General features: G+C 46.4%; 1 protein-coding gene across 2 annotated transcripts; it reads right to left on the bottom strand.

Annotated features, from left to right (window-relative positions):
* Window positions 1-910: 910 nt before the first annotated feature.
* On the bottom strand, window positions 911-27,522 carry SLC13A3 (solute carrier family 13 member 3). 2 transcript variants are annotated; one of them, XM_066198851.1, is made up of 13 exons: window positions 27,476-27,522; window positions 17,731-17,996; window positions 17,235-17,398; window positions 12,675-12,741; window positions 11,782-11,967; window positions 10,772-10,897; window positions 8,368-8,463; window positions 6,554-6,658; window positions 5,457-5,554; window positions 4,074-4,186; window positions 3,613-3,774; window positions 3,127-3,264; window positions 911-2,539 (listed from the first exon to the last, which is right to left on the bottom strand). In XM_066198851.1, the coding sequence occupies exons 2-13, from the start codon at window positions 17,964-17,966 to the stop codon at window positions 2,354-2,356; spliced, it is 1,677 nt and encodes a 558-aa protein (XP_066054948.1). In that variant the 5' UTR covers window positions 17,967-17,996; window positions 27,476-27,522; the 3' UTR covers window positions 911-2,353. The 2 variants fall into 2 exon arrangements, with proteins under 2 accessions (XP_066054948.1, XP_066054947.1); XM_066198850.1 differs by lacking the exon at window positions 27,476-27,522 and adding an exon at window positions 27,141-27,251.
* Between the last annotated feature and the right edge of the window lie 124 nt (window positions 27,523-27,646).

Genomic DNA, 27,646 nt, shown 5'->3' with positions numbered 1-27,646 from the left:
TAAAGAGGTTTAGGATCCAGGTGCTTCTTACACCTTTCCCATGTATGCCAAGGCCTCTTTGTGGACTTTGGGTAAGACACTGGTCCCCTCTCTGCCTCAGTTTCTCACGTTGGCACAGAGATCACAACCCTGCCCTGCCAGCATTTGTGAAATACTTCCTGATCCTTGGATAGACAGTGCCACAGGCATGTGGAAGTGATTTTTGGAGACCTCTACACAAGCTCTGTGGTCTCATCTCTGCTTCCAAGCCCAAGGAAAACCATCCTGGACTGGATCACCGAGGACGCACCAAGTCAGAGCTGAGACCATAAACAAACCTGCGACCCCAACATCTGCAAGGGAGCTGGACTGGATGTTACCCCTCAGAACTGGATGGTCCCAAAGCCCTTGGGGCCTGTCCCCCAGGCTGCAGGGACAGTGCAGGTCTGTCCCACGGCTGACGAGGATCCCCTGCAGCAGCAGCGGCGGCTCCAGCGGCGCCGGGCAGTGGGACCGCGGGGCTCCTTCCTGCAGCACAGCCTGTTCCCTGTTCCCTGGCCCGGGACAGCAATCCCGTGCTGTTCACGGACAGCTGGCTGAGAAAGCAAACTGCAGGGAGCAATTTTCCCTTCCCATTCAGCCCGTCTTTGCTAAGGCATGGTGAGGAGCATCCAAGCAGAATGACAGTGCCCGAACCCAGCACAGCCAAGCAGAACAGGGATTTGGGGAATGCTCAAAGGCTCTTTAGCAGAGCAGCCCTGAGATGCTGGGCCAGGGGTTTTCCCATTGCTCCGCTGTTTAACAGGACTGCACTGCCCTCCTGCTCCTCCTGGGGAGCCACTGCCCAAATCAGGGATGGAGCTGGAGCAGGGGGAGGCTCGGGCTTTGCTTTTCTCCTCTCAAACTACAGAGCAAACAGGACCATGTGACATGCTAACCAACGTGCTTTATTTTAAGTTTTCCACAATCATTAAGGATTTTGTTTGAACATTAAGGATTTTTTTTTTTTAACTTGATTGATCGAAGTTCCACATTCAATTGCTTTTGGCGATTTCAGATCAACCCGGTTGAGTTCCCACCTGCCACATCACCCCGAGGTAAATCCCACAGGGTAACCCCTGCAGCAGCAGCTGTGGCTGGTGAACATCTCCCTGCCAGCCCTCCCACCTGGCCCTGGGGGTTATCAGCAGCACAGGAGCAGGGGATGCACTGGATCCCTACCCTGGGCCAGTTCATCTTGTCAGCTCCACCAGTTCACATTGTCAGAGAAACCAGTCTCAGCATAGGGATCCAGTCACTCACCTTCCATAAAGCAAGAATCAGATCCTTTATCATTCAATCATCTATTTCAATGACTGATGATTTAACATTTTATAATCTTACAGAAAATAAAATAAAAATAATCGGATAAAATGGTGATTAAAATCACAGTCAATTTGAAATGCTTTCATTGAAAGTACCCAAGCAATCTGATTTAGAAAGACGTTAAGAATCAAAGCCTATTTTTAAGAAATGTCAATAATATTCCAATGCAACTTGTCCACTGACCTGTGACTCAGAGGGCCATTTGTGAGTGAGTCAATCTCACAAACCTAAGACTGGCCACAGTTACCGACGGTGAAACACCACCCATGTCCAAAGTTATAACAGAAATTAATTTGGTCCCCAAGCCCCATCCGTGTACTCAGTGCAAAGAGCCAGGCAGCCATCGCTGTCCCAGGTTTGCAAAACATTGAACATGTTTGGAAACAAACTGTGGCCTCCCAGTTTCCAAAGCATGGAGCAATGCACCGAGTCCTACCGACACATCTTCTGAGCCACCCCTTCACACACAAACCTGAAGAAATAGTCTTCACCCTCCATGAGAGAATTACTCATGAGATGGCAATGAGACCCCAGCCCTACACCCTGCCAGAAGCCCCTGGCCACGCCGCCCTCTCCCCGGCCAGATTCTGATACACTCACTCACATTGGGCTGCACATAAAAAATCCAGTTGCCTCCACCCTGTTGCCAGGGCTGCTTTCCAAAACGAGGTAGGGTATCAGAAGCTGGAGCAGCAAGGCTCGCCTGCTCTCATGAGGGAACAAGCATCTACCCAAAGATGCTCCAGGATTACAGGTTGTCCAGTTAACAACCACCTGTACCAGAAGGACTCTGGGAGAGTCAGATTTGTACCTGCAAAAGGTGGGGAAAGATCTCCAGAGAAAATAACAAATGGATGTTGTGACACTGACCAGAATTTCTAAAAATAAAATTAAACCAGAAGGTCCCACACAGTGTGAGTGGCCACGTGGCTTTTCCTCCTGTGCAAACTCTGACGATTCCAGTGCCCCAGTCCTAAGTGAGTGAGTCCTTCCCTGGGGGTGGCTTTGTTCATATTTTATTTAGTGCACTTAAAGTGACATTTTCTACAGCTGTCACAAGTGAGGTGGCATTTTCTGCATGGATGTTGGCCCATGCAGGGAAGGTTCCCAGCTGGAAGATGCTCTTGGCCCATGTGTTCATAGCCAAGCTAAGAAGCAGAACTCCCATAAGATTCATGAGCAACCCAGTTCTTGCCTACAAAAGAAATACAAAGACAGCTGTTGAGTTTAGACTGGACATTGACAGCATGTGAAGCACGAAGCTATTTGAATGCAAACATTATAAAAATGGAAGGCCTAATTGCTGTTAATATTAGCAACATTTTAAGCAGGCTTAAAGCCACAAAGGCCATTCTGCAGCTGCTTACCAAGCTTTGATCCATCAAAAACATTAACATCTGTTTAGCCTCAGGAATGTGAGCAGGAACTGGGACTAAGCCTAATTTTACTCATAAGTTTTATTTCACTGAGCTGGGGAAAATTTCCTGCATCCAGAAACCTACAAAAGTTGAGCTGCTGACACTAGAGGAACAGGACAGGGGGCTGGGGGATGCTGACCACATTCAAGACTACTTTTGTCACCATTTGGGAGCCATGGTGGCTCCAAATCTCAACTTCATACAAGCTCCTTTCATCCTGTGCCTTCAAACACCGTTGAGAACAGTATCAGACTTCTGTCTTCTCATTGTACTACATATTAAAGTACTAACGATACAGAAAAATCCCTTCTTTAAACACTCAGACTGATTGTTTTCATAATTTTATGTATCTAAAGGAACTTACCATATCCTTGACCATCAAATGTCCAGAGGAAAATGCAATTGAGTTGGGAGGTGTTGAGACTGGCAACATGAATGCATAGGAGCATCCTATAGTTCCTGGTATCATTAAATAGAGGGGATTTACTTTCAGACGAATGGCCTGGAAAACCAGAAAGGAACAGAAATTGGATGTTGGGGATTCAAGCTGCCAACAGATGAATCAAAGGATGCAAACAGCCAATGCACTGTGCACAGGCCTGTCCCACACGCTGTGATAAATAATCACATTTCTCACAATAAAGTCTGAAGGATTATTATCCTTCAGTGTCCAGGTTATGATATCAGGGCTTATTGCTCCCAAGGGTTTTGAAGGGTCTGAAGCCACCCCAGGAGCAGAAAAATGACCCAGTGTCTGATCCAGCACAGACCCAACACAAACCTGTCCACCCAAGGGGCAGGGCAAGGAGAGAGCAGAGGACAAGCTGCTCTTGCCATGGGATGACCTTACCAGCTCTGCCAAGACAGGCAGGAAGATGATGATAGTGGCAGTGTTGCTGGCAAACTCTGTGAACAAGGCAATGACAACTGTGATGAGGATGACAGCCACAGGAGGTGGCACACCTTCCAAGGGATGCAGACGGCCTCCTATCCACACAGACAAGCCAGACTCCTGCAGAAGGGGAGAGGAAAATCAGGAGTCATCCTCCTGCATCCCTCCACGGGAACTGGTCCTCTCCTAGAACTTTGTCCTTAGGGTGTCTTGCAACAAGCAGCTTGCAAGGAGTTGTGGCCTCCTCAGTTATCTGCTGTGTATTGTTGTCACTTGGAGTTGAGAAATATGTCCTTTGAATGTGGTGACTGCATTGATATCAGTTTTCCAAAGCCAAATGAGATCACCAAGTGACACCCTGATAAGATCCAACCCCGCTGGGCAGGATGATGCCACATGGCATCTGCGGTGGGCCTCACCTCACAGCCCTTGGCCATGGCAAAGCCTCCTCCAAGCAGCAGGATGATGTTCCAGGGCACCGTCTCCTGGGCCTTCCTCCAAGTCAGCAAGGGCTGGGTCTCTGTGTTTGGTGCTGGACAAAGAGGAAAGGCCTGTGTCAAACACCCACCCAAAGAGGAGCATCAGTCATCGCCTGACTGAAGGATATCAGGGGTCTGACAGCAGTGCTGAAGCTCACTGACCATCAGTTGCTGATCAAATACACACATGGAGTGTTTTGAGTTAGCCAACTAAAGGAACATTTAACTTAGTATCAGATGTAAAAAAATAAAAAAACTCGAGCAATAAAGTTTTCTTTGAGGCTTTCTTGATTTAATATTTATTATCGGGTTAATTTTCTCTCTGTAACAGACCTAAACATTGTCTTCAACAGACGGGGGTCCAATGAAGGACGAAATTTTCTGCCATTTGAATTACAAAGATGTTATTAAATTTCCATTTGTCACTCAACAGCCAGTGAGTTTTACAGCAGAGAGCTCATCTCCCCTAAAAGCCATTTCTTAATACATGATACAGTGAACTGTGTTGTATGGAAGGATGCACTAGCGGGACTGAAATTTTCTGTTGAAAAAAGGCACATATTTTATCCACAGGAGGCCTGATTAAACATCTTCCTGTGTATGGACAACATGACAAGAGTGCATGACTCACAGCAGCTGCTATTTTGTTCCCACAGACCCCAGGCAATGCTCCATCATCTACAAAGGACCTTCATCAGCTACTTCTCCACATTCAGATCATCTCTTATTCCAAGTGGTTTATTAATTAAAATTTGTATTTCATTGCTACTCAAGAGGACAAACCCAAGACTTCAAAATCTGCTGGAGAGCTTGAGCTTTAGGAGCTCAAATTCTAAATGATTCTAGAAACTGAGGAAGTGCACCTATATCTGAGAATGGACAACTAGTCCAGCTCTGCCCTCTCAGAGGTCAGTGCTCCCCTCGAAGGACAGGAACTGTTGGGGAGTCAGGCACCAAACCTCCGTTCCACCACCAGGTCTGCTATGGTAAATAAACACCCATCTCAGGTTACTTCACCTCACCATGGCACCAACCCTGACAGCTACATGAGCAACTGAGTCACTCCTGCCATCAGCAGCAGGGCTGTGACTGCTAAGCCTCTGCTGGTACTTAAAACAAATAAAAATAATAATAATAAAAAAAAATCTAAAAAAAATAAAAAGCCTCTCTAGGATCAAACAGCACCTTCAAGCCACACTGCTCCACACAGCCAGCGCTACTGCTGCAGCTCCAAGGGGGGATAGCATTGCTTCTTGCCCCATGCCTGCCCTGCTAGGACACAGGCAAGCCCAGAGTCCCTGCCTGGAGGGTTCTCCTACTCACCTTTCAAGTCAAACCACCACCTGAAGGACGGTTTTTGTGAAGGGAAGAAGAAGAGTATAATCACAATGGTGATTCCTGTAACTGCATCTGAGATAAACCTGTCCAAAAGCAGCAGAAACACTTGTAAGAAGCACAAGCCTGTAGAATTACAAAGTTTATGAGAACAGGGATTTACCAAAGAAGATTACAAGTTTCCATCAGGTTTGAACAATGCTCGTTGTTCAACGTTCTTTCCTTTTTTAATTCCCTGTCGAGCTACATTTTAACCATGGGCTGTGAACCCCCCAGAAAAGCTGCTCTACAAAAGAAAAAACCAAGATCTAATCCTCTCCACACTGATGTTCAGATTTTCTGAATGCAGAGTTATAAGGACAAGATTCCTCAGCCTATTGCAGAGAGGAAGAGAGACAGGGCCCAAACCATCTTATTTATATGAGCTCTTTGCAAAATGCTCAAATTCTCAGGTGAAAGGCAGGCTCCATCCAGTAAAAAGCTTAAGCATGTGTTAGATTTAAGGAGTTATTAACTGATGAGGAAAAAGTCTATAACTACTTTTTAATATTAATGAATCACTTATCAAGCCAGGATTTTATTTGAAAAAACCCACATAACTATGAAAGTCTCTTATTTTAAGAAATAAAAACACCCTCTTAGCTGTAGCATTCCCTAACTGCTGTACTGTATCTATTAATCTTCACAAGATATGGTTGTCACAGGGGACACAAACTTGGCAAAGACAGCACAGCCCTCAGAATCAGCTCCTGCCATCTCTCTTCAGTCTTCAGACCCTGGTGAAAACAGTGGATTGCCTAAAGAACCCAGTGAAATACAATATATCTATATATCTATAAACAGCATTCTCAACATTAAATCCTAGGGATGGCATCAAACAGACACCATCACAACTTCCCACTAGCTCCATGCAGCTCCTCTAGGAGAGGGAAACAGCAGAGTTGGCTCTGCTCCTTGATGCTCAGTGAATTTATTCCAGGAAACCTGAGTAATAGTGTTAAGCAACACAATCAGAAACTCAGGAATGTCAATGACTTGGAAATGTTACTGCAAAATGGCAGAGTGGAATGAAAATAAAGGCTTACCCTGGTGCAAACAAGCTTGCCCAACCTGGAATGAATTTGGGATCCCTGGAGAACAGCATGATTGCAAACACACAGAAGAAGAAGAAAATTGCCTGTTCTGCAAACCTGAAATGAAAAGAAATTAGGTTAAAATGCTGCTGTGCTAAAGGGGTGGATCCAAGCTAGGACAAGCATCCAGCTCTTGCTGCAGCACCTTGACTGAGAAGTGAGGCTGATTTTCTAAAAACAGCAACAGTGAAGCATTGGAACAGACTGTAAATCTATATGCAGATGCTGGTGTTTGCCAGCAATACTCTCTTGTTGGAAGACGTTAAGGAGAGGCAAGATGGAGATCAGGAATGTCACAACAGTTGGATGCAAGGTTGACCCTCTGGGTGTGGCAGAGAGGAAGGACCAAGCAGCTCCTCATGGTCATTCCTCTGACCATGCCCCTCCAGGATGCCAGCCAGGGATGGTGGCACTGCAGCTCAAGCAATACAAAAGGATGATTGAGATTCAAATCATACATGAGACAGCAGGAACAAATTCCTCCAAGGTCAAAATCTAAACACTGTCCCTCGGACACATGACAAACAGCAGGGTAAAAGGCAATGTCATTCACTAAGTATCTAGTGGAGTTAAGGTTTAACCAAGATGATGCCACAAAATACTATTAAAATCTCTCAGAGCACAAGCAAGGGCATACAAGCCCTTGGAAAGAGGCTGCTTGAACTGATTTTTAGTTATGGGGTTGCTAATCAAATTGGTAGAGCTCAGCTTAATGGACTTTCCCACTCCTAGATCTCAAAGTGGGACTTTGATTCTTTCAGAGACATTTTGCAGGCTGCTCGATAATGTACTGAATGGAACAAATAAACCAATTTCTTTCATTTACAGCACAGGCACAGAGAGCTGTCTTTGAAGAACCACTCCATGTTCCACACAACAGAAATAATTACAATGTCGATGGCACGACACAAACATCGCTGGATATTCACAGCATTGTCCTGAGTATGAAAATATTATTTTACAGATGGGAAAACACAGACCATTTAAGGATAAACCCTACAGTTTGAACAGTCTTCAGTAGTCCTGGCTGCCCAGAATATCAGTGGATGGTTGGACACATGCAGCGTTGGATTTGGAGATATTCAGCTTTTCCTGCTTCCCCCTCTTTTTGGAATTTCTCAGAAGTCTAAAACTCATGTTTCTTTCTGCTGGTGCCTTACTCCAAAATATAATCCCCATCTTTGCAGTTTGTACCAGCTTTGACTTTCTTTGCTTGACTAGCATAGTTGAGGGAATTATTCAGAAAAAATGTGTTCTATGGCATGGGTCTGACTTCTTTCTGTGTACTTTCTCGGAGCTTTAAGATTTCTTAAAGTATATCCACAATCCATAAGATTCATATCCACAGTATGATTCACCAGCTTTCTCAGCAAATGCCTCCTGCTTTGCAGGACGGGTATGCACAAACCTTTGAAATCCAGCCTGCGTTGGTTAGCACCCAACACACAGAGAACTGGGTTTGCTCCTGGAGTAGAAAAATCATAAAGAGTAACTAAACAACCCAGCATGAATCCCTCTATAACAGGAATGTTGTTCTTCAGAAGATTTGCGTGCAAGTTGCTATTTGCAATTATTCACACTAGCAAAGCTGAGGAGGCTGGAGCACGCAAAAAGCAAAGTTCAGCAGGTTACAAACAGACTGAGTAGAAATACAGGTATAATTTTCTTTAAAAAGTTCCATTCCCCACAGTCCTCCACTCTTAAAACAGGACATTTCCAAACTCACTTAATTTCTTTCTCATTTCTATCCCAACTTTACAACTCACTTTGTTGGACCCAGTTTCTGATAGTCCTCCTTTATCACCTCCTTGGCTCGGGCTTCTGCATCCACTCTTATATTTGACTTTTTGGTTTTCCAGCCCCTGTCAAGAAACACAGTTAATTTTTACATGCATTTTTACATGCCTCTGACCTAAGTGACACATAGGAAATAATGCATTTTCTGTGCAGGACATGCAGGACTCAGTGCCCTTCTCCAGCACCTGCTCTTCAAGGTTCAAAGAGCTGCACGTCTCTGGCAGCTCCACTTTGTATTATCTTCAGATTATGAAGACTAACAACAAAAATCTCTGCTGACATAAAGGTAATAAGGCTTTATTTTATATATTCTTTGTCTATGCAGTTATACAAAGGAGACCCTGCAGAGGTGAGGAAATTTCCTCTCATTTATATTCTGAACTGTTTCCTCCAGCATGGGCTGTGATTGCCAAATGAAAGTCCCAGCATTGCAGGATTTCCTTGTCTTCCTTCCAAACAAGTTACCTACTTGGGCAGAATAACTAGGAATAGGGTGACACAGAAAATTAATCTTTCCCTTCATTTTTCAAGTCACTTGTAATTTCCTGGGTGATCCCAGGATGCTGCTGAGGATCAACAAAAATGTGAGGAATTTCTAAGTGGCCGGGAATGTTAATGTGCTCCTGGCTAAGCCTCTTAGCCTGGCTGCACTGACTGCACACAGTTCGCTCCTTTGTAGCATGTGCATACAAATGATATATTCATATCTTTCACTTCATCTCCCACCACATCCCATGACACTGAACCTGGTTTCTAACACTGCCTGTGCCCTTGATTAAACCTACAACCCCAAATTTCTGTATCAGACACATCTGCCCATCCCCGTGGTCCCTGCCCTTCCTTAATTAATTTATTGTTTCAAAGGGATATGGTGGCTGGATGTTCTATATAGATGAATGGTTGATCATTCAGAAGCTCCTGCACTCCAAGTTCCCGGCTCTTTAATTTCTTGGGTTTTAGGAGGTGTTACTAACAGCAGCCTCAGCTCAGCCAGCCCATAGCTCAGCCTTCTAAGGCCCTTTGGATTCAAGCAAAGCCCAAGTGTCCACTTGCCCGTTGCCCTGCTGCAGACACCAAGGACCTGCCCACAGAGAAAATCCAGCCACCATCCCCAGGCAGTTACAGCCCAAGCATCCCACCAGGCTCCTGTGGAGCCTTGGCTGCACTTGTGAAGCTTTGAAGTGTCTCCTCCACGGGGGAATTCTGGTATCTGTGCTGGCCCAGCTATCCCAATACAGCCAGCCCTGTGCTGGGGGAACAAGCCAAAGCAAACACAGAGCATCACGTTCCCTGAGCCTTTCCTCTGCCTTCCTCTGCCTCTCCTCTGCCTTCCACAGGGCCTTTGGTCTCTGCCCTCACCTGAGGGGCTGTGCCATGCCCAGCCCTCGGCACAGGAATTCAGGCTGGGCTGCACACATGCCCTGGCACACAGCGTGAGCAGCACAGCTCTCAGCAGTGGGAGCCAGCCAAGCATCACAGGCAGCACACAGAGCCTCCTGAGAAGCCCCACCAGCAAGCTGAGGACAAGCCTTTGGCATTTTCTGCATTAAAACTTTCCCATTGATCTTTTTTTCCCCTCTATGTCTGAGACAGTGTAAATATTTGGACATCTGTTCTCTTTTTTTTCCCCTCTCCCCACATTTGCATTTTAAAGTCAAAACAACAATTAAAGGCTTTTCTAAATATTACAAATTCTGTATGGTCCCTGGAGGAAGCAAGACTTTGTTACTATCACTTGTGAGAGTGTGGAGGAGGAAAAAGGTCTCCACATGAGCAGCAGAGCAGTGCTGCAATCGCTTTAGGTTGTGCGCACTAAGGGGTTGCATGTGTCCAGCAAAGATTTACTGGAAAAACATGTTATGCTCAGTTACAGATTAACACGTTGTTGTAAAATTAAGCCCTGTTGTGAAGTAATCTGTTCCAAACCCAGGTTTTTGCCCCAAGAAGAAATCCTGTCTCTTTTAAGGGGAACTAAGATTTTATCACGGTCTTCAAAGCTAGATCCTGCTTTTCCTTCTGTCATTAAAAATCTGTCATTTACCCTCCACAGGCCAAGGTCAGGCAGTAAAACAACCTTTAAAAATTACACAATTAACTGAATGAATATAATACATACTCTGTGCACATATTTCAGTTGGACAAAGTATATGTAACTGTGAGATATCTTTAAAACCTTCCTATTGTATACCTGCTTTAGAAAAATAGATTACTTGTTATGGCATAGGCCTGCTAGAGTTAGCTGTAAATTCCCCCACTTTCCAGGAGATGATCCTGGGTGATATCAGTAGATTTAGGATGAGAAGCGTGATGAACATGTGTTTCATAATGCTAATATAACCAGACTACATATATGTATAGTGAATATCAACATACCTCAGGTTAATTCCTCCATACAGGATGGAGATCCATAGCCATCCCATGAGAAGAAAAATCAGCATTAAAGGAAATGCAAACATAAACCAAGAACCAAAGTTCACCACATCACATTCTGGAAAATAACTAAGCAAACGGGAAAAAATCAAGTTAATGCAAGATGGGAAAGCAACCCTTCCATTCATGGGTAAACAAGCATCTGAAATCAGCAGTGAAATATCCCACAAACCTGCCCCTGTGCATTTAAAAACTATCCCTGTGCCTTAGGAGTTATCTGGACATAAGGAAATGTGAAGAGAGTTGTGTCCTGTGTCCCAGGACACCCTGCCACCCCCATCTCACCCAGCCCAGCTGTGCAAGCCTGCAAGGAAAGATCTGGAAATCTCTCTCCTGATGGCCAGTGCCTTCACACAAAGGTACTCCTGAACAGCCAGGATTAAATCCTGTTACAGAAACTGCTGGAGAGTCTGGACATGAACCTCACAGGGATGCTGCAGTGCCCAGGACAGGCTGTATGAACTTCTTGTAGAGGTCAGCAAAAGTAAGAAATACCTGTGGGCACCTGGGCTGGCACAAATCTCTGCACATAGGAGGAATCTTTGATGACTAAGAAAACAGGCCAGAAGTAGTGGGTTCATTATTTTTCTTTCTCCCATACAGCAGTAGCTATAATTGCTCACAAAGCACTACACAGTCTGCTTCACCAAAACAGTTCCCAGGTTAATTGCAGGCATGGAGTCAAGTCTCATTAAATTCAATGGGATTAAAAGCATCAGTGAGGTGAAGCACACATGCTCCAGTTTGGCTGACAGCCTGCCTGGCTATGCTGGAAACCTGCTTATTAAGTCTAAGGCTGGTGCACTCCTCCCTGCCTTCATTTCCCAAAACGTTCTGGAAGGGCATGAATTTTCCAAACCAGCACTCAGCACAGAAAGGAATTTCCTACGGGGATGAAGAACGTGTCTCTGTCTTGCAGGATTGACAGGGATTCCCAGGACAGCCTCCCATACCTCTTCAGCTGTCCCAGAAGGATGAGGTTTGGTGCAGTTCCTGTCAGCGTTGCTGTACCTCCAATGCTGGCTGCATATGGGATTGAGATGAGGAAACCTTTCCATATGTTTGTTTTGTATTCCTCCTCCTTCTTTAAATCCGAGAGAGCATCACTGGAAAGCTCCTTCTCCTCTGCCAGATCTTTGCTTTAAAATAGTCCAAAAGAGAATCCGGTGAAAGCCCTGGTTTAAATACAGTGCAGCCACTTCAGAGCCTTGACAGAAGGAAATTTCCCAGTTTTTAGAAATCCAAGCTACCAGTGTGCTCAAGGACACCTCAGCAGCTCAGTGCTGCAGAGGGGTCTGCTTGGTGAACCCTGTCAGCCTTGCAGAGGACAGAGCACCCTCAAACCCATCCATAGGAGCTGAGGGTGCCTGTGCCTTGCCCAACCCCTCAGCAGCTTGTAACACTGAGCATAAAGTCCACAGGACTGCCAAAAGGAAAAATAACTAAAATTCGATAGATTTGACGAAAGAAGCATCTGTTCCTGTGTTCCTGAAAAGATGCTTCCTCCCCATTCTTGTTATCAAAGCAAGACCATCGCCAGTGTGTAAATCCTGGGGGGTTTTACATCATCAGCTTCACATATTTGATGTTCCTGAGAAAACAAAGGCACAAATCCCCAGCAGGAGAAACCTCTGGCTATGATTTCAGAGTGGCTGAAAAAAACCTCTGCAATGATTTGGACATGCAGAGGGATGCTGGACACAAAGAGGAGGGTTTTTATCAGTGACTGGGATGTTCAGTATAATCAAAACATTGCAATGATTGAATTTCAAATTCCTAACACTTGGTCTAGCTCAGGGGATAATTCTCTCTCAACTCTCTAATACAAACTTTATAGTTAACTTACTCCTCAGTACTTGCCAGAAACTGCATCTCAGTTGGTACAGTGTAAAGTTTATTCTGCTGTAAAGATGCTGAAAAAGAAAGATGAGGACTTTAAAACAGTTCAAAGCATCTAGAAAATTCTCCTTGAACCAAACAGAGGGACAGAGGAAACAACTACCACTTTAGAGGAGGGGCTGTGCAAATGAAAGGTGAGCTCACACCAAGGGGATGGGGTCAGGAGCACCTGGCAGGGATGAACATGCCCACCTCCTCCTGCCACTGCTCCAGCCCCACCACAGCACCCAGCTTCTCCTCCAACACCCAGGCACTTGCCAGCTTTTGCCAAAGGTTGGCCTTTGGGATCTTCTAACACGGCCAAGACTTTCAGGGCATCCCTTACCAAGTCATGACTTAGGGGTGGGTTTTCTTGGGGAACGATTAATCATAAGTCATTTTTAGGAGGAAACACTGTTGGGCCTTGTTGTATCTGCAAGGCAGGTTCCCCAAGGCACAGCAGGAGCGCTTCCTGTCGCTGAGCTTCATTCCCATGGGGTGAGAATTTTACACCCTGCAGACATCTAGTGCACTCACCATAAGGCTGTAATTCCTTCTTTAAAGACAAGAGTGAGACACATTTGGGGATTAGGTTTTGTACAAGGTCCTGCAAAAGCCACCCTGACAGCAAGGACCATTCCAAGCCCATCATCCTCTCCACAAATGGCAGACCCTGCAGGCTGAGCAGCCAGTCCCAGTAAACTGGGAGCTTCATACCACTTGACCACACCAATCCATGGGAGAACTCAGAAATCAAAAAATGGAAATGCAATTCAATCACTCTCTGTTACCAGATCTGACATCAAGGCTCACGGCATTTGTGGTCAGGGCTTGACCTCCTGATGTTGGGAGATGTGCTACCAAATCCCATTTCCCATGTTCCTCACAGGACTGGAGCACTTCTGAGTTTTATCTACCTTCAGCCCAGGTGGCCCTTCCCCACCCCTGCTGGCTCTGCTGCCTTTCCTTGTCCTCTCTGTGTGGTTTTGGGTGCAGAGGTTTGCGTGCCTGCCGTTCCCTGCACTCTGCAGACAGCTACATCCAGAGCCCAATTCCCGGTTCTGACACCCAAGCAATCCCCAAATTTCCTTGCACCCCTTCTTAGCCCAAACCCAAATCCCCTTCCAGCCAACATGACCTAGAAATCCAAAGCATGGAGAGAGGCCAGCGGTCAAAGTCTCTGGACTCACTCACGTGTGTGCCAAAGACACCATGCTCATTCCAGCTCAGTGAACCAAGGATTTTTGCAATGTCACGTTTTACACATTGCTAATTTATTAAATTGGAGTTAATTGGCTTGGACACACACATGCTGAGCTTTCATCCCAACCTTGCCACGATGAAGGGATGTAATTAGAAGGATGAACATTAACCCATGGTTGACTGTTGATCCCTCAATGGATTTAGCCCAAAGGCTCTTACACTTCAGTCCCACTGAAGCCCAGTCCTGACTCTGCAAAAACATTTCATTGTACCTCAATGTTTTTAACTTTTTTTCCCCTGCTAAGCTCAGACCACCAGCCCATCTGGGCAGGACCATCTATGAGTTATCTTTCAAGGAAGGATTGCAAAGATTATCATGCAAAGGAAAGCCAGGCATACTGCAGAGCTTTTCCTATGAAACTTGTAAAAAAGGAATTGAAAATCATTATGGGCCCATATGTCAGAAAAGGCCAAAGATAACAGAGTTTGAACCCAGCTGTACACATTTCTCACAAAGCAGTATGAAAATTCTGTGGCCATTTCATCAAAATACCTCATATACCTTAGAGGCAGAAATGCTTCCCCTAGATAATTTTTTCCTTTAATGACTTTTTTTACTGTTTCTAAAAGGTTGAGAAGACCTGAAAAGGACTATTTCCACCCACTGAGGGATGCAGGCAGCAGTGTTGTGGCCACACCCTGCCAGCACTGCCCGGCATCAGGCAGTCAAACCAGGCAGCAGTGTCCAAAAATGCACATTTCCCACCTATCCCTTTAGAGACATAATTTCCAGGTCTGTGACTCAGTTACACCTCAAGCACTGAAGTTTATCTTGAATTTGCAGAATATTCTCCATGAAGGAAAAAAAAGGATGGAAATATTTTCTTGTGATTTTTACCTGGAGATATTTAAGGTGCTCAGAGAAATAAATATTGCCAGTGATGGGTTAGTGGGCAGAAGCAGGAGAGAGGTCAGGCTCACTGGCACAGCAGCTTCCAGTCTGTCACACACCTATTGCTGGAGATGTCAGACAGAATTGCAGGGGCCACCTCCAAAAGGAAAGTTTCAGAAGCTGAACAATGTCTGTTGATGTTAAATTTATAACCCTGCTTTGATCCACCAGAACCAGCTGGGACTTCAGCCACCCAGCCTCACTACCTGCTCTCTTGCATCAGAAGCCAAGTGTGTGAAAACGAACAAGGTATTACACTGAGTTTTAGCTGCAGTGACACAAGAATGTAAATATTTGCTGGTCTACAACACGCTGCCCACATAGTTGTGCACGGACATAAGTGATTGAAAGCTTGAGATTCTCTCATCAGGGAAAAGTATCACCAGCTGATCAGAGATCACTTAAATTCAGGCACCACGTGTGTAAGCAAAGTCCTACACAAAACTGGTTCCATACACTTGTTGAGTTGGTTTTTTTTTTGTAATGCTTTGAAATTTCACATACTCTTTCTTATATTTTATTTATTTTTAATCATCCAAATATTTTTTAGCCTCACACATTCTACCACAATGTTGTGAAACCAAGTAATTTGGCAAACCGATCTTATCACATGCCATTGTACAAGTTTTCTTCCACATACAGCTCCCTTCACAGATGAATCTGTCTTTTTAGGAGCACAGATCACAATTCAGATAGATTATAAACATTTAATAAACTATTAAATGAATGTATCTTTTTCTCATCGGCACATCTCACTCCTAAGTGTAATGTCAGATTCATCACTTTTGACTCACTTCAGGTTTAGGGCTTCCTTCAAGGAACTCAGCTTTGCTCATCCACTCAGAAAGATTACAGAAAAGGATGAGTCTACCTTGGGACACTAAAGTTCAAATAAAAAGTCTACGCGAAAATATGGATTTTGATGTACGAAATGTACATTTTACAGGTGGTTCCTCCTTCACTTGTATAAATAACTTTTAAAAGCCTTTATCTCAAACAAACAACCAAAAAAACCCCATCATCACACCATCACATATTTGCAAAGCATCACTTCATTCATTCTTCTACCCGCTTGCCCCTCCCTTGCCTTTTCTGGTTTCTCTTACCACTGCAAGTACTGTGAGTCGAGGATGTTAATTCTGTGCTTAACAGTGTTTAGGACAAGGGGAGAAATCTTTCTTTTATGTGTTCCCAAACTCTACTGTATTTACAGCCACAACTACACGGTCAGTTTCAGAGGCTGGGGACAAAAAGGTTAAAAGCAGACTGACAAAACACAGAACAGGAAATTATAGCAAGGAAATCAATGGGGTTGATTTTAATAGATATGAACAGTCAAAAATTCATAAAGCAAACTTGATAAAACAGCCTGGAGTGCAAATATCTCATGATTGCTGAACATCAATGACGAATGATTAATTATATCTTTATTAGAGTGTGCACATGTTTAAGCTTTCTTCTGAGGACTCCTTTATTTGCCTTAGGACGCAGTGGGAACTAAGAAGCCATTGCTTTTAGTTCAGAGCAGATGAATTACTAATTAGTGCAAGAAGAAGCAGAAGAAGAAGCTGTGACTACTGCTCCAGCTATCAGCAATAGCTGCAAAGGAGATGTCAGGATGTCATTTCTGGTTTGCTGTTTCTCATCACTGTCTGCCAGAAGCCCAAAGTTCTGGTAAATGGCTTGTGAAGAGAGGGCTGGAGGAAGGCCTTACCTGGCCACATACCCCGCACCTATCCTCAGCCTGCCCAGGAACAACCCCAAACAGCAGCATGGAGATGGAAGAAAATCACAAAGCACTTTATAGATAGGTATTTAACCTGCCAGCCTTCCCTAGAGTCCTTGCTTTCTCCTCCAGCTCAGGCTCCAGTTCCAGGGGTGAACAAACAGGAAAACAAGGGAGAGCACACGTGTCACAAGCACACAACAGCTCCGTGTGCCACACAGAGGGACCCACCCTGCATCACCACACAGCACCCATCACCTGCCCTATCTACAGTCCTCCCTGGTTCCAGCTGTCCCCACAGCATCCCTACAAATCCCACCACCACTGTGCCACAGAGCTGGACTTTAACCTGTGCCAGCAGCAGGTTTATGGAGCAGGTTGGCTGGGCATTGCTGCTTTTTGGTCTTCCAGGCCACTCATAAGCATTGCCTCCTGCATGACATGAGGAAAGGGCAGGATAAAAGGAATTCTGCCAATATTCTTCCACCATGGGAATAAAGTGTGCAATAAAGTGGGACTAGCCCTGAGATCGAGCTGCAAGCTAAGGAACATGGTATTTGTGCCAATGAAGTCAATAAAATGGGACAGATTTAAGAGCAGCAGGGCAGACCCTCAGCTGGCTTATACTACTGCCCTGTCTCAATTACCTTGGTTTTCTTCATTTTCCCTGTTCATGTCCTTAGATGTGTCTTTCTCCCCAAAGAGGCTTTTTAAAATTGCATTTGCAATTGGAAGCATCATAGCAGTGGAGGCAGTATTACTTAACCACATGGACAGGAAAGACGTTGTCAACATCATCCCTAAGATTAGTCTGAAAGAAAGAAAAAAGGAAAAGCTGAATTTCTTCAGTTTGGCAAGTTCTCTGACACATTAGGAGGAGAAGCTCATGTGCAGAGATAACAAAACCAATCCCAAAAAGGATTTCTGTGACCCTCCTGAAACTGGATGGAGCGCAAGTATGGGGCTGAACCAAACGATTCTCCCTGTGCTCCCCTGCCCCAGGGGCAAACAGCTGAACAAACACAATAAGCTGGAGAAAAGAGGGTGTGGACAACCCCCACTGTAGGAGCAGCACAGCAGAGCCACTTCCCAAGCACCTGCAGCTCACATCCCCCGTGGAGAGCCCTCTGCTTCCATAGTCACCTGGCTGGCTGCACTCCCACCAACATGAGGACACGGAGGGCAATCCTGCGGTGTAAATTCCACTCCTCGATGGCCGAGGCCATGATTAAACCACTGAGGAAGAGGAAATTGGTGTCTAAAAAGTATTGTGGGCAAACTTTGTTAGATGGGAGGATCCCCAGGAAGGGAAAGAGGACGATGGGCAGCAGAGCTGTCACAGCCAAGGGCAGCGCCTCCGTGCACCAGTACAGGGCCATCAGCAGGATCACATAGAGACATCTTCCTTCCTGCAAAAGGAGGAGAGGAAAAGTGAGATGGGGCACTACAGAGACATCTTGTAACTTGGAGACACTTAGAGAAGCAAAATGCTCCAGTTACTCCCTTAAGGATACAGTACTCCTCCCAAATCAAAAACATCTACCGTCCTACACTGTGTAAGGAGTTCAGGACTGATCTGAGACCACAGCAAAGCCAAAATCCTCCTTGACTGCCTAATCTTCCCATGTGCTTGCAGGCATTAACCAAGGAACCTCTGAAGAGCAGGAACTGTCCCACGATGTTGAATTAGGGCTGGCATTGCTGCTAACACGCTCAGGAGTCTGACCCATTTAATGTTTGTGCTTTCCCTCCAACTTCCACAGACCACGCTCTCCACAGCTATGCAAAAACAGCCTTGGGAGGTGCATGTTCCACACATTTGCAATAGGCAGCACACAGAAAGGTTTCTTTTCTTGGATTACAGTCTCCCAAGAGATTTGTGAGAATCCATTCCATGGCAACCCATCGCAGCCCCTCCGGAAATCAGTAAATCAAGCACCCTGGTGTCACACCGCTTCCTGCGGGCAGGCAGGATCACTCAGCGTCACCCCAGCCATGGCCAAGGCTGGCAGAAACCCAGTGCCCCCACGCCACAGGGTGAATTCATCCATCCACTCAGGAGGCACAAACTAGACCAAAGCCATTTGTCACGACAGCCACGGCCAAAATAATGGGCAATGGAAGGAAGTCAGGAGAGAGGCCCCAAACCCAGGATGGGAGAGCCCAGCACAGAGCTGGGCTTGGTCACGGCAGGGCTGAACAGGGATATTGTCAGCAAGCACAGGCAGAGTGCCCACAGCACTATAAATAACTGCTGAGAATCACTTGGAAGCCACAGAACTATTTATTTTATCATTTTTCCAGCTTGTTGAGCAGGTTGAATGCCCACTCAAAGGCACCCCTGTCCCTCTGCTGGGACCTTCCTCCCCTGGACTGAGTCTGGTCTTCTGAGAGGGAGATGATGGCTCTGCTCCCTGCCAAGGCTGGGAACAGCATGGGGACTTTGGGGAGCTCCATTCTGGGGACAATGTGGTCTCAGCTGCATCATTTGAGGGTTCAGCCAGGCACCAGAGCAGGTACAGCACAGCCTGTTCACCTGCCTGTTCACCTATGAACAATTTGCTCCAGGCCTGGGCTGAATGAGGTCAAAACCAACATAGATTTATTGTTTACTACATCTGCAAGTGGGGGTTTGAAAGGTAGACAAAATGACAGAATTTCTGATTTGCTTTTAGCACCCAGGCTTTGCATTCACAGGGGGTCCTGCTAGCAAGCACTTCAGTGTGCATGGAAACATGAACTCAGCAGAACTGAGTGTAATTGATTTTATTTTCACACATCAATTGTAGCAGTGTCAATGCCTCATATGAAGTGCCCAAGATCTGGATTTAAAGATCCCTTTCAGACCTAATTTTAGTGCCAATAAAATGACATATGAGAGTGTGTGAAGCAAAACCCTCAGGCTCAACTCAGCCCTGGCAGCTCTCATGGGCTCCCTGCGCTTCACTTCCCCCAAGTCAGCAGGACCAGAGCAGCAAACCTGGCTTTGCTAAAGTTTACAAAAATAAAGAATCATATTTTAAAATGTTTGCCACTAGATTAGTGATTTAATTCCTGTGCCAACTGATAATTTCTCTTTACTTTGGTTCTTTTTATATGCCAAAGAAATAGCTTTGCTCTCATTAAGCTCTTTTCCATTTGATTACCAAAGGCCATATGGATAATTTTTTTCTCCCACTGGCAAAATATTCTTGTTTCCTGCAAGGAAAGTTGCACCAAAGTCAACTTCAAAATAAAGACACTTTGGCTCTTACAGGAGTAGAACAACTGAAAATATTTAACAATGATACAAGAGCATATCAGTGAAGGCTTTAATTAACTTTACAAAATAGATGATGCACAATTAAGAAAACTAATTATAAATAATGGATATTTATTCTCCTGTGTATGGAAAATGTTCTGGAAAACACTTCAATGAGACACAGCATCAATCTAATAACTCCTCTTCACTGCGAGATCAAAAGCCAAGGGTAAAACTGAAACAGGGCAGAAAGAACTGTCATGTGAAAGGCTTTCCTGAATTTTTGAAACCTACATGGATCAACTGGAAACCACTTGAAGAAAGCCATAGTGCTGTTTATCCAATTTATTCTACCCTAAAAGAGGATAAATTGCAGCTTTTTGAGATAGGATCACCATTGAACGAAAAAGGAACAAGACCAACTCGCAATAACTTCAATTTCAACCAAGCCTTCCTCAGAATGGAAAAAAAAAAGTCATCAATAAAACTGAACCCAACTCTATATGAAACTGAAAGCTTTTTGATTTCACAATATTTTGCAAAGGTCAATTAATTGATGTCCCCAGTGTTTGGTGTATTTGGTTAGTACACAAACAATAAATGCTAACAAATGTCAGGAGAATGGTCCTTTAGGGATTTGGTCAAGGGTGGCCCTGGTCAGGTTGAGCTGAACTCGCTGCTCTCTCCACATGATCTTTATCCTTCGATCCCTTGGCTGCATCCTTGTCAAGACTCCTTCTACTTCTTGTACCTCCCTGCAGCTTTGCATTTATGTTTTTCAACAGAATTCTATCAAAGTTCATGGTGGCACATAGGAACTTTAAAATGGATCTTGTGATCAGGTTAATTTTATAGCCATTTAATGATTTCCAGGAAAGCTCTTGTGGCTCTGGGCTGCAGCAGCTCTTCTTCCTGTTGCTCAAGAGCCTTGGGATCGACCTCTGCCCCTGCAGACACAGATCCTGTCTTTGCTACACTCAAAGCACCGGGGATTTTCCACCCTGGGGGACCTGCTGAGCTATGGCAGAGGAAGCCAAGCCACGAGGTTGTCTCCTGTGGGCAGGAGAGCAGGCAGTCTGCAGGAAGGGCAGTTGAGGTGCTCCAGGGAAAGGAGGCTCTGGCAGGGAATGTGGGTCAGGTAAGGAGAGCTGGCTCACCCAGGCAGAGCACAGGCACAGCCACCAGTCCCCAGTGCCAGCCTGAAAGGGACACCAGGATCTTCAGCTGGACCTTGTACCCCATCAGACAAGTGCCCACAGCTTCCCTACCAGGCAGACTCAGTGCTCAAAGCAGCCCTGCCTTGGCACTGCCAAACTTTGGGGTTTCTTCATCAACTCCTGAATGCTGCATGGTCATCACAGCCCCAGCAGCCCACACAGACTCCCCCACCACCTATAACCAGATAAAAGAGTGGCAGACAGGGGTCCTCCGGGACCTTGATACCAATACCAAGAGAGATTTTGGCTGAATTGGAGCTTTTCAGGCCCTCTTATCCCTTTACTATCATAAAGAAACATCCTATCTGTGATATACAGAACTACTGAGAGCAGAAAAAAACACTGAGTGCTCACATGTCACAGCTGTAACTGTGCTACCAGCCTTACCATGCTCACTGCCTGTTCTCCAGCAGGATGGATGTGTGAATCTGATTTCTACTAACCCAACTCCTGCGAGCATTATGTAATCTGGACACAACCCAAGCCCTGTTTACCAGCCTCCCTGCCAGTGGAGTCATTTTGCTCCCGCTGGCTATTTGCAGAGTGGCTAGAAAGGGCCCAGTAACACAGGCCCACAAAGCTGCAAAAGCTTCAGGGAATCTATTTTCCTCTGCTAAAATGACATAAAGCTTATTAAACACTTTCATTTAAACTTCTTGAGGAATTTTGTAGTTGGGAAAAAAAATTCTCTGTTTTAAAATGAGACAGCTGAAGCTCTGATAAAGTGGGCACATTGAGTGTGTGGCAAAAAGTCACCAACTCAACAAATAGAGTTGAGTTTTCATTGCTCTGGTCAACTTTCACATGTCCCATACACACAAATATCACATTAACCACCTTGGCTGTGGGTAGCCAGCCCTGTAGGTGCGTAGAGCTAATTACATATTATGATCTCCCACTTTATTTTTTTTTTTTTTGGTTGATTGGTTGGGTTTTTTTCTTAATACTTCCCAAGGGAGGCTACAGATCAGCCTGGAATGTGGTCAGCAGCCCTGGTGATCTCCATCTGTACTGGGGCTTGTAGAAGTAAACCCAGTTTATTGGGACACAACAAACTCTTCAGGCAGCCCTTGCAAAATTATTGTGTGGAAGTTTTCTGAACATAGAGATTTTAAAGTGGCCAGGGTAAGATGTATGAAATTTTAAATTTCTGTTTAGTTACTGTCACAGTAAAAATATTTATTTTTGTAATATAAAATAAAAACGTAAAATATTTATGTTGTAGGATTGCACTATCAGAACTTTGCTCGGTATAGAACAAAAATGCTTCACTGAATGTGGCTTTTTCTGCACTGTCTATCTGACGACAGAATACAACACTTGTATTCACCACCCTCAACGCCCTGCCCAGGGATTTCTTCCTCAATTCTTCCACATCTCTTTCCATAGAACCACAGAAACAAGTAGTTTGGGAAAGACCTTTGCAATCATTGAGTCAATTGTTGCAGACACAGGCAGGAATCAGGCAGACATGTTTCATATGCAGTCATGTTTTCCAATTAATATTGACTCCTGCCAATAAAGACTTCCCTTTCCCCCAAGCCAAGCATTGCTGTTTTCACATCCTCCCAGTGCCAGCTTGCTCTTTGCCAGGCTTGCCCTTCTCTCTGGACTGAAGCTCAGAGGATGTGATAAAATGTAGTCATTGTACTTTCAATTGTCCCTCTCTTTCCCCACTGAAGTTCTTGCTCTCATCTTTTAACTGACCATTGCTTCCAGTTTCGTGAAACTGGCCTTCCCAAATCACCAGGAACAAACACTGAAGAGGTGGACTTCATATGTGAAATGTAAAATCAGGCTACCTACTATCAGCCACTTATTTCTCCTGCCAGGCTGCTCTCTGGACTGTTACCTGCCTGTCCATGCTCCTGCAATGCTCTGCAGGCAGGATCCAGCTCCCCTCAGGCTGCAGGAACCCACTCCCATCCCTTTTGTCTACGTAAGCATCACGCCTCTGCCCACAAAGACACCCTTCATGCTCTTTGCTCTCCAGTGCAATCAATGTAATTTTTCTTCTGGAAGATCTTAAAGTCTCCTTGTTCTAACCAGGAAGACCCATCACATCCAAGTTAATTTTAAATTGCTCTATGGCCACCGAGGAAGTCAAGTCTGTTTTCTGAAGGCACCGGGCCCTATTTGCCTGCTCAGAGCTCCTTTTAGCAGATTTGGCTGCCTCAGCTGTTACCAAGCCAAGAGGCTGTAGACATTGAGTTCATTAGAAGCTGTTGGAACAAGCTCTTTGCACAGCTCATTAAAAGTGCCCCCATGCCCCTTCCAGCAGAACAGTTCCTCCAGCCCCTCCTGCCCTGCCCCAGCTCTTTGCAATCATTCACAGCCCTTCGAGCAGGGGGGTCGCAGGCACTTCCACTCACGGGACAAATATTCAGCCATTTCAGCAGCAACCAGAGCGTGAGGTGACACACAGACCCTTGTGCAGAGAACTGGCTCCTGGGAAGTGGCTCCACACAGAGCATTTCCTTCTGCTGCCTGATGTGATGGACACAAGCCACTGATCCAGACACAGCCTGGGGAGCACACACTGAGGTCTCAGCAAACGCACCCACAAAGCAGAAATTCCTTTTCTCTGTTTAAGAGAAAGGAGGTTGTAGACAAAACCACTTACACAAGCCTCCCTCTCCACAACCTACACAGGCCATCAATTAAAAACAAGGGCAACTAACAGCAGCAGTGCCAGCCCTGTCACCATCCCTCTGTGAAGGGACTCACATAGGGATCTGGAGAAAAAACCACTGCAGAGTGACAGCTGGCAAGAGCTCTAATCACAGCTTGAAGATGTGGATACTGGAGTCTATTACCAGTAAGCAAGAGCAGATTTGATGGATGATTTTTCTCCAAGGATTGTGTTTCCAGGGGGATGTCACTTAGGCATCAGCTTCGCTGAAAAGCCCACTGCACCCACATCATAGGCTATCACTCAAAAAGGACATACTAATCCACATGCTGTTGTGTTCTATCAGCTTTAACTCAAGATTTCTTGGTCTCCAGATCCAAGTGAAATGCTGCCCTTGAAACCAAGGCTGAGGTGGCTTTTTCTGGTGGAAATCCCTTAGGAGATTGCTGAGCATCCCAGTAGGGAGAACGTAAATAGTGACATGATGAGAACAGATTTTTAACATTGGCAGGACAGAGCAGCAAATAACTGCAGAGGTACCTGTAAAACACATTCTCACAAGGGAAGGCTCATCCTGAGACCAGCAGAGGCTGAGCCTCACCGCTTCTCCTCTCCTACCAGTTTCTGTTGCACCCTGCCAGTCAGCATTCCGACCATCCCGGCAGGAGCACAGGATTCTCCAGCTTGTCCAACGCCCCCATGTTTCAGATGCACAAGCATTCAGCAGCACCACGGTTGTTACAGTGCCTGCACATCACACAGGAGCTCCTCCTGCCCCAGCCTGCTGTCCCTGGATGCCCTGCCTGGGACAGGCTCCCAATGACTCGAGCAGCAGCCCAGTCAGTTGAGTTCTTGCTGAACACCTGCAGCAGCTCTCATGCCCTGGCTGCCCAGGAGAGGCCGGGCTCCAGCCCCGTGTCAGGACAGAGCACCTGACCCAGGCGGTGCAGCCCAGGGCATGTCTTTGCCATCACGCGCCAGGACAATATCCACACTCTGCCACCCCTGATCCCCTGCCTGCTGACCCCTCACCTGTTCCTCCCCCTTGGTGTTTTCACACTGTGGTTAAAAGCATAACCTGCTCTTTCCTCTCCCACAGCCCCTCGCGGCTCGGGCTGTGGACGGAGGGGGGATCAGGCAAGTTCCAGACGTCAGAACTTAATCCCCTGTTGATGCAACAGCAAGTTTCTTTTCTTGTTGAACAAGTGAGAGAGTTTAGTGTTGAAACCCTGGATGAATCATTGACCCCTGAACATGAACAGATACAATTGTGTACAGGAGTTAACAGCTACAGGTTCCCCCCATGCCAAACCCTGGGAGGACCTGGGGAAGCTGCAGTTGGACTTGCTTGGAATGTTGCATTGGTTCACTCATGTGAGCATCCAGGTTTTGACAGGCACCAGCACAGGTACCAGCCAGTGTCACTGCCACCACCTCTGATGCTTTAAAGCCCACGGAAAATGAAGAGCAGACCCCCAAGGTGAGCAGCAGAGCAGCTCTGCCAGGGTCCTCTTCCATTACTACAGCTGTATCCCTGCTTTGCCGCCTGCTCAGCTGCAAACATTTCCACTTTCCCAACACCACTTTTTCTTTCATAAAACAGCATTGATCAGACTACCCTGTTCATGAGTCTTCCATGGACTGCACCCTGGAGTGGGCTACCAGCGTACTGGAGGAGCTGAGCAGGTGTGAGCAGAACCATCACACCACAGAGACATTTTTTTAGTTCTGTACACAGACAGAAATCCCTTTCCTGAACATCCAAATCCTTGTACAGCCTGTGTGACACTACACACTTCTACCAGCACACAGAGCACCTAGATCAAGGCCTTTCCCACAGTGCTGGGTTCATCTGTGATTTGTTCTCACAATTAACCTCTGCATAGACCAGACAGGAGCTTGCACTTAGCATACAGTGCATCTCCTCGCTCTCTAATCCTACCTCACAATTCTACCAAGTGCCAAAGTCAAACAAGATGGTATTAAATACACTTGAAGTCATTTGTCCAGCTACTGAAAATGAATGTAGAAGTGTAACTATTCACTTAAGAATCTGCAAGGGAATTTAGTACCTGTTGTGCAATGTGTTTTCTGCTCCTTGAGGCAGATATTTAACACAGTCCTATTCATAACTCAGCCAATAATATAAAACAGAGAAAAAATGTGACATTAAATCCAAAGAAATGTCTCTTTTAATATACGGTGTCACTAAATAAAGCAATGGTCAATCTATATTATTTTTAACAGGTGCATTTTGGGTCTCAAATGAGAAGGTTTCACCTGACAAGCACTGAACAGGCAGAACTAAGTGCCAACTTTGTGTCCTTACAGCACCTAAACTATGCTATATTCACTACATACTGACCATTGCTTATTTTCCGTTGTAAAAAAAGGTCATTCTCAAATGGATCTGAGTCACAGCATGAGGCTGAAATCCTGCTCGCGCTGAAGTCAACGGTGCAAAATTCCACAGTGTCTTCACTGCCCCGTGGACTTCCACCCAAGGCTCAGAGGTTCCAGCACAAGAGCTGTGTATGTAGGACAGCCAAAAAAAATCCTCCAGCCCCCAAAGCCTTGCCACAGATTGTTTTATGTGCAGCTCATCACATGCTAAAGCACAAACCTTAAGAGGAGACCAGTTTCCACATTTACAAAACACCACTTATCTTACTCGTAAAGCCTTTTCAGATCCAGCACCAAAGGTCTCCCTGAGAGTCACCCACGGCGCTGTGGGCGGCACTCAGGTGTCCCCGGCACTCCCAGCCCTGCAGCACAGGCAGCAGCACAGCTCCGCAGGTCCCTGTCCCACTGCCGGCACTGCTGCCCGCTGCCACTCCCATGGCTCAGGGGATGGCCCAGCCATGCCAGGCAGACTCTCAGCATCGGGAACTTACTTTCTATCCCAGCTCTGCAAACCCTGCTCTGGGTGATGCTGGTCTTGCCTCAATTTCCCCAGATGCCACTTGGGCACTACTGATAAAAACTACAGGGCACTTGGGTACCAGCAAGAGGCACTAATTATTGCCACTGAGCTCGAGCTGATGCTGAACCATACTATCCTCCCACCTCTCAATGTCTGTATAAGAAACAAACACAATTCACGTCATCCATCCCTTCTTCCCCCTATAAACCCGACGTGTCCGCAGGATGTCCCCTCCATTTGCACTTTAAGATGTTGCAAAGGCGTGAGGAGCTGCGCAGCCCACACTCCGCCATCCCCTGCCTCCGTGGTCCAGCCCTGGCAGGCGGCAGGGTGACCCTCTCGAGAGCCAAACCCTGCTGGCGCTGAGGCCAGTGGTGGCACGGAGAAGCCAGGCTGTGTCCCCTCCTCGTGTCCCACAGCTCCCCGGGTGTCGGTCCCGAGGCAGCGACCCCGGTTTGTTCTCCTGCTCCGTGGCCCCACTCGGTGCCCCGCAGGCTGTCCCCATCCCGCAGTGCCCGCCCGGGGTCCCGTCCGCGGTACCTTGGGGGGGAGGCTGAGCAGGACGGGCACCAGCGCCAGCGGCGCGCACAGCAGCACCACGAACCTCCGCACGCTCCACGCCTTCTTCACCAGCGCCCCCAGCGCCGCCATCCCGCGCCCATCGCCGCATCCAGCGCCGCGCACCCGCTTTATCCCCCGGGAACGGCCCTCCCGGTGGGCGGCACCCCCCCGGAGCCCCCCCTGCCCTTCTCCGCCCCGCCTCGCCCACCGGGAGCGGCCCCGCACCGCCCCGCGGCACTGCGCCCCGCTATACCGCCTGCCATCCCCTGTACCCGCCCCTTATACGGCCCCTACATCCCCCTCCTTTCCCCCACCTCGCCATTTCCCAGCCTTTCTTCTTTTTCTTTTTTTCCTTATTAAAAATAAGCAAACACAACCAAACAAAAGGTCAGTGGTGCGGAGCGGGGTAGAGCCATGGGAAATAGCGGAACAGCAAGAGGCAAAGTCTTGTCTCACACAAGTGTGAGCCCCAGCAAGCAAGCGAC

The sequence above is a fragment of the Chamaea fasciata genome, unplaced genomic scaffold (assembly GCF_029207755.1).
Source record: "Chamaea fasciata isolate MVZ Bird 193981 ecotype frontalis unplaced genomic scaffold, bChaFas1.0.hap1 SCAF_17, whole genome shotgun sequence".
In the NCBI taxonomy this organism is placed as follows: Eukaryota; Metazoa; Chordata; class Aves; order Passeriformes; family Sylviidae; genus Chamaea; species Chamaea fasciata.
The sequence above is the reverse complement of the archived record's forward strand: the minus strand, read 5'-3'. Positions and strand labels throughout refer to the sequence as shown.

What these genes read in the sequence shown, in the direction of transcription:
- SLC13A3 (XM_066198850.1), bottom strand. Translation starts at nt 27,251, where the DNA reads ATGGCGGCGCTGGGGGCGCTGGTGAAGAAGGCGTGGAGCGTGCGGAGG. An exon ending in GTGGGAGTGCAGCCAGCCAG is followed by an intron (nt 17,399 to 17,730) that starts GTGACTATGGAA and finishes TCTTTCTTTCAG; the next exon opens with ACTAATCTTAGGGATGATGT. An exon ending in GTGGTGGTTTGACTTGAAAG is followed by an intron (nt 4,187 to 5,456) that starts GTGAGTAGGAGA and finishes CTCTTTGTCCAG; the next exon opens with CACCAAACACAGAGACCCAG.